We start from the raw sequence: 12068 nt of genomic DNA on the forward strand, positions 1-12068 counted from the left end.
TGGTTCAATTCTGGACTTTTTTCTGGATAGTCTGGTCCTTTCTCAAAAATAGCACATGGAGATATTTGTTGTTGAAATAACAATGAATTGTCACTTATTCTTTTAATGTATCAGCTGACAGAGATGTTCTCACAACCGGATATCTTGTCCTTCCTGCAACAAATTATAATAGTTAAAACAGGAGGGGCGCTTTTACTACTGTTCTGCAGAGGTTACCCTGTGTTGTGAACTGAATATTTTGTAGTCCTGCAAAATTTGCCCTGACACTCAATGTGATGGTATGTGGAAGTGTGTCTTTGGCAGATAATTAGGGTTAGATGAAATCATGAGGGAAGGAGCCTGGTCTGATGGGTTATGATGGTCTGATGGACCCCTATACAAAGACACCAGAGAGCCTGCTTGTTCTCTCTGCCATGTGAGGACACAGCAAGAAGACAATTGTTTACAAGCCAAAAGAGGGCTCCCAGCAGATCCTGACCTTGCTGGCACCCTGATCTCAGACTTTGAGCCTCAAGAACTGTGAGAACATAGATCTCTGTTGTTTAAGTGCCCAGTCTATGGTATTTTGTAATAATAGCCTAAGCTAAGACACCTCATTTAATCTTGACAGTCTTCCTGCTTGCAGAATGTATGTTTTTATCCTTCTGCGATAGGAAACCAAGCTTCAGAGATGTTCTAAATAATTTCCCCAAGGCTACACAGAAAGGGTAGAAGCAGAATTGAAATGAAAGTCTCTCTGGGTCTATATCTTGTCTTGATTGTCATTCTTTTTCTTTTTTCTTTTTTTTTTGAGATGGAGTTTTGCTCTTGTTACCCAGGCTGGAGTGCAATGGCGTGATCTCGGCTCACCGCAACCTCCACCTCCTGGGTTCAGGCAATTCTCCTGCCTCAGCCTCCCGAGTAGCTGGGATTACAGGCACGTACCACCATGCCCAGCTAATTTTTTGTATTTTTAGTAGAGATGGGGTTTCACCATTTTGACCAGGATGGTCTCGATCTCTTGACCTCGTGATCCACCCGCCTCGGCCTCCCAAAGTGCTGGGATTACAGGCTTGAGCCACCGTGCCCAGCCGATTGTCATTCTTTTTCTAATTTGTTCCATTTATTTTTTTCTTTAAAAATATTTTCTGGCTTCTTAAGTGTTCAGTCATGTATTTTCTGAAAAGAAATGCCATAGGACACAAATCAGGAGATAGTCTGTAGCTCAAACAGAGATAGTGTCAAGATGAGGCTGCTCTGTCAGATACTTCCAGATACTTCATACCATGACTTATGGCTTCATTGATATCTTTTTTTTTTTTTTTGAGATGGAATCTTGATCTATTACCAAGCTGGAGTGCAGTGGTGCGATCCTGGCTCACTGCAGCCTCCACGTCCTGGGTTCAAGGGATTCTCCTGCCTCAGCCTCCTGAGTAGCTGGGACTACAGGCACGCAGCACCATGCCCAGCGAATTTTTGTATTTTTAGTAGAGATGGGGTTTCACCATGTTGGCCAGGATGGTCTCCATATCTTGACCTTGTGATCTGCCGGCCTTGGCTTCCCATAGTGCTAGGATTACAGGCGTGAGCCATTGCCCAGCCACTTCATTGATATTCAAAACTGTGATCTCCAGCTCCAAAGGAATTCCACTCATTTTTTCCCCTAATGAGAAACTCAGCTTAATTCCACACTGACATCTTGGCTACGTGAGAGAGTTGCTATTAGTCTTCTGGAACAGAATCCAAGATATGGTAGATCAGATTTGGAACTGATGACTTGAGTAGCAGCTACAAGGCTCACAGCATTGTAAAGACGAGCTCATGTCTCCTATTCAGCCCAAGGATGTATGTGCCTGTCCTGATCATTTTCAGGAGACACAATCTAGTAAAGGGAACCCCTAGCTGAGAGAGGCCTGAGGTCTTATCTGTCATCACTTATTTGACGGAATCCCCATAATCTGGAGTTCTGTGCTTGCTTATGTATCCTCAGACAATGTCACTTGTTCTCTCTGAGTGCTTGTTTTATTTGCTTGTCTGTTTTATGTATTTTTTAAAAAAATGTTTTAATAAGAATTGCCACTCATATGGGACTGTTGAAAAGAAGAGACTTTTAAAGTTCCAGTGATCTCTCAGGTGTAACCAATGTCATTAGAATGATTATGTCTGGAACTGCTTTAGAAATGAAAATGCATATAGACTTGGCATCATTTGCTCTCCTCCAAAGAACAAGGGCCAACCCGTGTGCCCCAGGCCTGGGGACCAGCTCCAGATTCAGGCAAGGTAAGGCAAAACAGAATTGCTTTCTTTCTGTGATTCATATTTTCATCCTGAACTTCAACATAGTCTTTTATTTGAACTTCAGAGATCCTGGCTTGGTTTGTAGGGTGCCTGCCTTTCCCTCTTCAAGAAAGTTGAGCAATTCCTTCCTGCATCTCAACTATTCCAGCAAGCCAGATGTTTTATCTTCCATAGACGACGTATCTGGTGGTTAGATGGAGGATTTCACTTCTTATCTAGATAGGCCAACTTTGGTAGGCTCAGACAGAGTCATCTCCTTCAGATGCTAGCAAGGCTAGGAAGAATCCAGAGAACCCAGATAGTAGATGTAGGGAACAATTTTATGTGCTTGAGGAGACGGGTTTCTGAAATTTTCTGAATTTCTTAGGCCCCTGATCAATTATTTCAGCCAGGGGTAGAGTCTTATACCTTTCTTGGGTGATACCAATGGATCAGAATGGATCCACAGCTGTAGATTTTATTTATAGCATTGTAGACTCTGTGTATCTCAATTCTGGGAGAATTTTATCAGGGGAAGGGAGACTGGATAGAATTTTCTGGTGGGGCCTTAATAAAAGATTGGTCAACAACAAAATCTACTGATATTGCAAATTTTGAAATAAGCTGACAGTTCCTAGCTTTCTCCTTCTGTTCTTCTATCCATTCAGATTCTCCTTCTCTTAGTTTTTCTCTGTCTCTTTTCCTCTGTCCTTTCCGCTCTCTCTTCTATTTTTTTGCCAAATTCAGATCTCACAGAGAATACTGATATAGCCATTCATTCATTCTAAAGGATAGAATGACTCAGACTATCTTAAAGAGTTGTCCCTCTTTAGAAAAGGTATTTTCTTTTTAGTAGTTTTCAAAACTTTGTCTTTACTAAAAAGTACAGTTTCCTTGAGGACAAGTATTCTTGAGGGCAAATCATGATCACCTTTATATCTGCAGCTTAATGAATAATATGGAATCAACCACAGATATGCTGTTCTCAAGGTAAAAGATTAGCTATTGAATAGGTGGGAGGGGACACAAGGAAGGCAGTCCACTTCCGCTCCCTTTACTCTTAGGAATGTGGAATCCCTATAGTCTTGACCTCTGTGACCTTTCTACTTGATCCCTCCCCCATCATCAGTAGAGTACAAAATGATGCTCTATAATTCTGAATATCTTGGAAAACAAATAATTATAATTAGAAGTTGAGATTGTTCCATAACACTTTTCTAGGCTCCCAGGTCCTGGAAAATCAACAAGTGGGAAAAAATATGTTTATGAAATACCACTATGCTTACATTTTCTAAGCACAGACAGTTAAAAGATTCTAAGAAATATAAGGACAGATAAATAAAACAAGAAGCAGTTTCAAGTCATTGTGAGAGAGAAAACTCAGTCATATGGCAAAGAGACAGCAATATGAAATGGCTCTCTACTGTTTCCTTCAGGCCCCCTGCAGATGTCATTAGCTTTCTATAATTTCTTATCTTCAGGGGCAGTTTTTATTCAAGTCTATGTAGACAAAACAAGCTTTAATTCCAGCAGTGCTATTTGACTTTAACGACTACCCCCATCCCTGAAAAAAAGGAACTGAGGAAGCATCTGAAGCAAAAGTCAGTAAAAGGAGACAGTGATGAGATCAAAATGCATTCAGCAGTCATTTAAGGGGAGTACCAGTGTAAAGAAAATAAGCCCTTGGAATCAGCCAATTAATCACAAACCTTCCTTCCTCCCACTGCGTGAGTGTTGCCACCCCTGTAAACCACTGACTCCATGCACTCCCACCATCAACTTTCCCTGTCATGTTCCAGACGGACTCCTGTGTCTTCAAGACCAATACATGTAAGTGGCCAGTTGAGAGCTGTGATTACTCACCCTTTCTGTAATGGGTGCCCACAAGATAAACCATCCATGCTGACTGCATTGGTCTACCCTGGAGGTCAGTCCTTGCAAACATCCTCATTGCTTAGCCGAAGCCTCTCCTTCTGTTCTTTTTCATGAAATTCACTTCATTTAGAGCCAGTTATACTCATCACCTGTTATGCATTTCAGAGCCTATGATTTTTGTATATATTATGTCTGTCATTCTGTTTTATTTTGTAAGTCAACTTTCTATGATTTTTTTTAGCTCTATTTGGCTTTCTCTCACCGTAAATACCAGTTTTGCTATTTGCAAAATAAAAGCTGATTATCATTTTTTTAATTTCTAGAGATTAGGAAGGACTGAAATATTGTAGATATTCAGAAGTATGAAACCATCCCATTTCTTGGTGCATTCAATTTAGTTTGCTTGCATTTTTTTTTCATTTTTCTGGAATGCAAACAATAATTCATGTTCTTTGGGGACAAAAATTAAAAAATTTAATTAAGATGAAAGAAAATATGAAAACATTGATCTTTTTATCTTAAAATAACCTATTTTAAATTATTTAATTATTAACTATTTAATATTATGCTTTCTATTGTGTTAGTCTTTTTGTACCTATTTTAAAATCATTTTAAACTTTTTAATTAAATGTATTCATACAGTGCATAAAGTTTTATCTTTATAGACCTTTTCCTATACCCCAGAATATATAGTAAACCTCTTTATTTATCATTTTTGTAGGCTGCATAATTTTCTACATGATAGAAAATATATATATATATATATATATATATATATATATATATATATTTTTTTTTTTTTTTTTTAGACTGAGTCTCACTCTCTCACCCAGGCTGGAGTGCAGTGGAGAGATCTTGGCTCACTACAACTTCCACCTCCCGAGTTCAAGTGATTCTCCTGCCTCAGCCTCCTGAGTAGCTGGGTCTACAGGTACGTGCCACCACGCCCAGCTAATTTTTTGTATTTTTAGTAGAGACGGGGTTTCACTGTGTTAGCCAGATGGTCTCCATCTCCTGACTTCGTGATCCACTCACCTCAGCCTCACAAAGTGCTGGGATTACAGGTGTGAGCCACCTTGCCGTGCCAGAATATATTTTAACTTATTTTACCGGTCCTCCAGACATGAATATTTAGGGTTTCTCCATTGTTTTTAAAGAATGCTGCAACTGATATCTCTGTGACTAAATGTTTTCACACATCCTAAATTATATCAGTAAAATAAAATTGGAGGCATGCAAAAAGTGTGCCCAGCATTTAGGGTTCTGATATATAGTGTAGATATACTCCCATCAACAGTGTGTGAAAACTCAGTGTTTACGTTTCTTGTGTATAAGGAATCTCTTGCCGTGGATTTTAGTTCTATTTAGCTTTCATCCCCAGGGCCTCTTATAATCCTACTCATTTCATATATGGTCCTGATAGTATCAGCTTTTTTTAGTAGCCTTTTGCCCTTTGCTGCTTAAGCGTGTGTTTCTGGATGAGATTCTGATTCCTAATTAAATAGATTCAGATTACTGATTGAATTTTCTGAGTATCCTGTCCCGTATGTCAAGGTCCCTCAGAAAGTCAACAGAAAACTTTAGAATGGTATAATAATTAATAGTCAAAAGAAGAATTCAGTTAAGAATATGATGGCCCTAACATTCATTATTCTTATTGCCACACCTGGTTAATGAGACATTTTTTAAAGACTTTCCTCTACCCCTCCAGAAAAAAAAAAGAATAAAACAAAAATAGATCAGGTTCTGATTAATTATAAAACTTCTGGCTCCAATCCAGTTTGCAGAGTGGTACCATGGATATAAAAGTCAAAACATTAGCTCAAAATTATAATTTTTTAAGGAAATTATTTCAATAGAAGATACACATCATTTGCCTCTCCTCTTCCCTACAGAGTGATCCAAGAGCAGGATCTGTTACTTTCCATCCATTGTCATTCATAGAATCCTTGAAGCAACTCAGGGTTGTTAGCAGCGACCCTTGCACAGATGAGGGCTCTGAAGCATAGAAATGTTGTATAACTTGCTTAACACAAAGCCCATGCTCTTTGTATTCCATCAGCCCGTATCCTATAAATATATATACATTGCTAGGGGTGGCAACTCAGCTACCTCTCACAAGGTGATATGGTTTATAAAAATAGCATCACACATTTGTCATCATTGCTTGGTTGAGTGTCCAACATAGAAATAAAAATAAAAAGGTTGCCCTCTTTGGTATTAAAATATTCTAATGCATTAGAGAATGATCATACTCACCAGTGTTATTTTGCTCTATTTATTTGCTTTTAATTATAATATATGCCTGTTTACTTTTTATAGATATAAACAAGGTAGATTTAAAAAAGCACTTTACGTAGATATAAAAAGCACTTTAAGAACATGAATGAAATACTTTAATAAAGAAGTACAGTAGATTAAGGAATACTGTGATAGATTAAAAGAACTTGAATTAAAAGATACTTTAATGTTGTTGTTACTAACACAAAGAATTACGCTAACAAAACGTATTTTCCCAAATATCTCTCTCACCTCCCCACCCACAATTTTTATTCAGGAATATGAGAATTGGGCTTTTATAAAAGCAAACAATGGCTAAATATCTATTAAGTTCTTAGAAACTTTGAAGGATTACAGAACTCTCTATCATAAGGTTTGCCTATTTGACTTGATTTTATTCAAGATGGTATTTCATACTCATGTAAACCTAAAAAAAGTATAAGATTATCTCATAGAAACAAGTGTCTGTAAGTAATTAATTCTTCACTCTAATTACTATTTATGCCTTTATTTTTATTATAAACTTTCTTGTTAGAATAAACTAGAAATAGGTTGTTCTTTCTCTACACTAAAATAACTCATGAATAACAGTGAAATACATGCTGTATAATATGCAGCACAGTAAATTAAGCTATGGATTCAAATAAGAGATCAGGAAAGACAAAGCTTTTAGTTAAATCAGGAATATTCTGTGACTGGAAAAATTGCCTTGAAAAATAACTACACACACATATACACACACACATACACAAACACATACATACTACTAGAAAAAGTTTGATATTCAGTTCAGACCGTGGAAGGTACAGTGTCTTAAAAGAGTTTCAGTTGAAGCATTTAGGCAAATGATCAAGAACATGCAGAAGAAAAAGAAAGAAATCATAATTATAGTTTCCTAACAGAGGTATTTGATCCTCTGCAATGAACCATAAGAAACTATCATGGGATCACAATCTTGAATAGCATGTCTTTAATTGTATGCATTTCAAAGAAATTTGAACATTTAAAAAAGTTATACCATATTCAACGTTGTATATAAAGACATTTTCTACACTATTATCATAATAATTTTATAAATGAGGTAACAGGCTTAGAGAGGTTAAGTGAGTTACCAAAGCCAATGGCTAGATAGTGAGAGAGCCAGAATCCAAGTCCTAGCCTACCACCCAAAGCAAGGACTGTTGAGCTCAGCCACAAGTGGAAATGGACTCTTATGGGGCTAAGTGATTACCATTATTTTAAAAACTAGTATCAGAAATAGATGACAAGAATTTAAATGTATATTAAAATATCTCTTTGGTAAATGTTAGTGTCCTCACTGGTAAACAGAGAGCACCCTCAAATCAGAGCAATTTGAGAGGGTTTAAAAGAGGGACTGTTTACAAAATTGCAGTCATAGAGACATAGAGGAATCACAGGGAGAATGTGGTAGCCTGGAGTTTGGAATGGCTGGGCCTGTAGAGGCAAGGAAACAGTGCAGTTACTGGAAGCCCAGAACAGAGGGCTGTGTGGAGACTGCACAGTGACCCTGGAAGAAAAGGGCTGCACTGCACTTTATTCTCTCTCTCTCTAATCTCCTGCCAGCCTCACCGTTGGCTGAAATCAGAGTCAGAGAGCAAGGGAGGCTTTTGATATATTCTGTATAAGGCCACATCTCTAGGCTCAGAGGAGGGTGGGAGGGATCTTCAGAAGCACTTGGAGACATCCAACTGAGTCACCCAGACTGGACTATTCAGAGCGGTCTGCAGACTAGAGGCCAGTCTCTAAATGGTTTGATCAGATTTGCTATGAAACAAAGAACTTGCATCAGAATGTAAATCAATTATGTCACCAAGTGTACTGTTTAGTTCAGCTGTCATTTTATTCACAGCAAGATGTTCTCAATGAAGGAATCCGTGTGCTGGCTTACATCCTGGGGCAAACCCCTTTCACCATTACAGAGGAGCCCTTTGAATAGGACTGAGATTCCTTGCTCTGTAGTTAATGATAAACATGCTGGAGTCCCTTTCCCTCCTTGGATTTTCCTACCTTACCTTCTACTAAAAAGAAGAAAATGAATATTTGCCTGTACCTATTCTGAGACTGGCACTGTGCTAAGGTACTTTAGATGACATTTAATTCTTGCAAGTTAGATTATTCACTTCATCTTTACAGACAAGAAACAGGCTCAAAAGTTTAAGTAACATGCCTGTGGTCTAACAGCTAGCAAGTGACAGAGCCAGCAATCAAATTCAGATCTGACTCCAAAGTCCATGCCCCTCACTGTTTGTAGACTATCCCATGACTGTGCTTAAAATTATCTGACATTAACACCAAGAAATGAAGCAGGGTTGTTGGGGGGATTGCCTTATATGGAGACCTATGACTCTGTTCCTCATACATATGCTAATCATGATTCCTGGGAATAGATACAACCCAGCTCCCCTCAATCAGATAGCACTGTTTATGTATACCATGTTACTCCATGTTACAAAGCCTTGCCCAGCCCAGCTAACCAGGTCAGAGATGAATCCAGTTTGTTTCTAAGGGGTTGTCTGTTGCCATCACTTTTTAAGCCTGGGAAGTCGGGAAGAAGATAGGGAGAAAGAATTCATGAGAAGGATGCGTTTTCTTAGAAATGTTATTAATTGGCTGGGCAAAACAAGAGAAGGAAATAAAATAGCTGCTCCTTACTAAGTAAAGGCATCTTCTTCCCTTATCTCATTAAAAATTAAAAGCACTCTTGGTTTAAGTAGGGTAAATTAGTAATTAAGTGCTATATAATGAACTTGTGTAAACAGAATATTGAAGGGGAAGCCAAATTAATCACTCCACTGGCTTGTTTTTGCCCCCATTAATGCACCTTTTACTCAGGTCCTTCCTGTAATACCAGGATGCATTTTCTGCTCTCCTCCGCTGCTGGAGATTGGGTGGGCTGTGATAGCTGGGCTGACAGATGACAGTAGACTAGATCTGGAAAAGTCATGTGTGGGGGCCTCGATTCAAAGTAGGTGATAAGGATGGCTGTTTTATTTTTTAAGCCAAGGCTTATCAACACAAGCCTACATGTGACAGGAACAGCCTTAGATGGTAGCAGGACATCAAAGAATTAGACATAATGTTGGTACCCAAGGAATTTCCAGTCTACAGGTTGGGGGGAGGTTGGACACAGATGGATACAGATATGAAAAATTCTAAGGTGTAAAGGCAAAGACTATTTGCTTGGACTCAAATCTTGGCTCTACACTTACCTTGGGTGACTTACTTAGTTTCTCTATGCCTCAGAGGCCTCATCTGTAAAAGATAACAGCAGAGATATATTATCTCATAACTCATGTTGTAAGGAGTAAACGTGACTATACCTAAAGCAAAATAGTCTTATTAATGTTGGCTATTTTGGTTTAAATTGCAATTACTCTGCAATGGAATGATGGAGCATTTGAGGAGTGTCTTCCACTGCCTTAAGAGGGCTGGGAAAGTCTTCCAGAGGAGGCAACCTTTGAACTGGGCCTTGAGGATTAGCTGGTGATAGAGCTAGAATTCAGGGTGCTGTGGGACCCCCAGGCCTATGCTTTTCATCTTGGCTGCAAAGTGCCTCCTCTGAAAGCAGAGGAAGGAGCTTGGGCCTCAACTAGGGACAAATCTCTCTCCATTTCAGCTCAACATAGTAAATATTAGTAATTACTGCTGGATCCTCAGTCTTGTAGTATCGTGGCAACTACCTGCCAAGTATGTGGGGCAAGGAGTGGAAAGAGTAAGTGAGCTGAGTCCATCGCAGGCAGGGTAAGAGGAAATCAAATGGAGCAGCAGAAAGTAGCCCTCTAAGTCACCTTGCTGAACCCCATGGTGATGGCATCTCCTCAACTTACTAGCTGTGTGAGCAAACCTGGCTGGGCAAGCTACTTAATTTCTCCAAGCTCAGTTCCATATTCACTGACCCGATTGAGTTTCCACTAGTATTCTGTGAATGAAAGCACATTTAGCACAATCCTGTTCAGCAGAAAAGTACTTTTATTATCCCTGTGTTCGCTTGATCTTCACCACAGTCATAAGGGATAGGTGGTATCATCGTGCCACTCTATTAAGCAAAAAATTGAGGCACCAAGCTATTGAAAAGTTTACGTTTACCTAGATGGTTAGTAGCAGAAAAATGGTTTTGAACTCAAGTGGTCTGGCTCCAGCCCTGCTCTCTGCATATCTCCCACAGCCCCATGCTTTGGAGGGTACCTATAGCTGATTTGTGTGTCACATGCTAGATTTGCATGTCAGGGTAGATACTGCTCAAGTATGTCCAGACCTCTCACTCACTACTGAGGAAGAAGTTCTTTCTGCTTGAGGGAATGATGGGGCAGAACTTATAGCTGTAGTGACCCTTTGACAGGTGGGGCAGGTAGAGCAGGCACAAGTGACTCACGAGGGAGCATTAGCCCGAGGATGCAGTAGGAATGCTGCTACTGCACTGATCTTGGCAGTTTTGCTTAGTGAACAAAACAATTTATTTGTTTATTATTCATACTCTGCTTCCACAAAGGATTTAAGAAAGCTTACAAAAAGGGGCTAAGTAGGCTACTGGAATAAAACTCACAAGTTAGAAACAATGTAAAAAGAGGAAAATACACCAATCCCTTATACTAGGTGGGACATCCTCTAACTCAAATGCCTTAAGGTGCCACCCAGGCCATACAAACATGGGAAGATACCAGCAAAGGACAAGGTGATTCGATTCTGTGTTAGGTAAGAAAAAAGTACTAGAAAAGTGTGAGTACTAATATTTGTATTCAAAGTACTGCCACAGGATGTTGAAATTCAGGTTGTTTTAACTCTGGATTGGTGAGTGTCACACCAAATATCTATGGGACAGATCTGGCATACCTATGGGTCCCTGACCTGGACTAGGCAGTTCTTCTTCTTATTTTTTAATGGGGTCTCGCTCTATTGCCCAGACTGGAGTGCAGTGGCATAATCATGGCTCACTGCAGCCTCAAACACCTGTTCAAGCAATCCTCTAAGGGATTACTTTGAACTTCAGGCAACCAAGGCAAAACTGGGCAATACGTCAAGTCATATGGAGTCAAGGAAGTGTACCTGTTCTTTAAAAGAGACCACGTTTTTCCGTATACCAAATTCTAACATTATTATTTCTTTAAAAATAAACTTAGAAATCCTTCCATGGAATTCTTATAGAAGAAGACAGAAGAACTTGTTATATACAACCTTGCCAGAGCCCAGATCATAACTTGAAACCTGACTTTGTGTCTAGGATAGCCTGGGTTTATAGCTTTTTGGAGATGTCGCTTGACCTAGGGATATAACCAAGAATACCCAGTTTGGTAGATAGATAGCATGTCCTTTCACCTTTTTTCCATGAATATTTCTTCCTTTGGCCAGCTTTGCAAACAAAGCTGTTTTACTGACCTAGGAGTATCTCACAGGACTTCAGTACTAAAGCTTTTTACCGGCCTGGCATCAGAGAAGTGCTAAAATGAAGCACCCATCAATCGAGAAGGGCAACAGATGTTGAAGCATATCAAATATCAGTAAACAGCAAGCCCACAGAGACTGCTGAACTTGGAATCCTCATAGCAAAAATACCCTGTTGCCTTTAAGAGAGAACACTGTGGACTTTTATAAACCACATTAAGTGATGCATTTTTTTTTTCATTTGGACAACTGCTACC

The 12068-nt window shown here is 39.2% G+C and overlaps 1 protein-coding gene and 1 long non-coding RNA gene across 25 annotated transcripts in view; one reads left to right on the top strand and one right to left on the bottom strand.

The window, feature by feature from the left end:
* FGGY (FGGY carbohydrate kinase domain containing) overlaps nucleotides 1-12068 on the top strand; it is a 439267-nt gene that overhangs the window by 340650 nt on the left and 86549 nt on the right. For 5 of the 23 annotated variants that reach the window (XR_008472954.2, XM_078332001.1, XM_078332003.1 and 2 more), the window contains exon 15: nucleotides 4941-5062. The exons of the other annotated variants lie outside the window; for them this stretch is intronic. Coding sequence is in view for 4 of the 5 variants with exons in the window: in XM_078332001.1 (XP_078188127.1) it covers nucleotides 4941-5024 (84 nt within the window). In the remaining variant the exon portion in view is untranslated. The remainder of the gene's footprint in view (nucleotides 1-4940; nucleotides 5063-12068) is intronic. 23 annotated transcript variants of the gene reach the window in all.
* LOC108592611 (uncharacterized) overlaps nucleotides 1-12068 on the bottom strand; it is a 62680-nt gene that overhangs the window by 46146 nt on the left and 4466 nt on the right. For both annotated transcript variants that reach the window (XR_013520136.1, XR_013520135.1), the window contains exon 2: nucleotides 9642-9684. This is a non-coding gene — a long non-coding RNA (uncharacterized LOC108592611). The remainder of the gene's footprint in view (nucleotides 1-9641; nucleotides 9685-12068) is intronic.

The sequence above is a fragment of the Callithrix jacchus genome, chromosome 7 (assembly GCF_049354715.1).
Source record: "Callithrix jacchus isolate 240 chromosome 7, calJac240_pri, whole genome shotgun sequence".
In the NCBI taxonomy this organism is placed as follows: domain Eukaryota; kingdom Metazoa; phylum Chordata; class Mammalia; order Primates; family Cebidae; genus Callithrix; species Callithrix jacchus.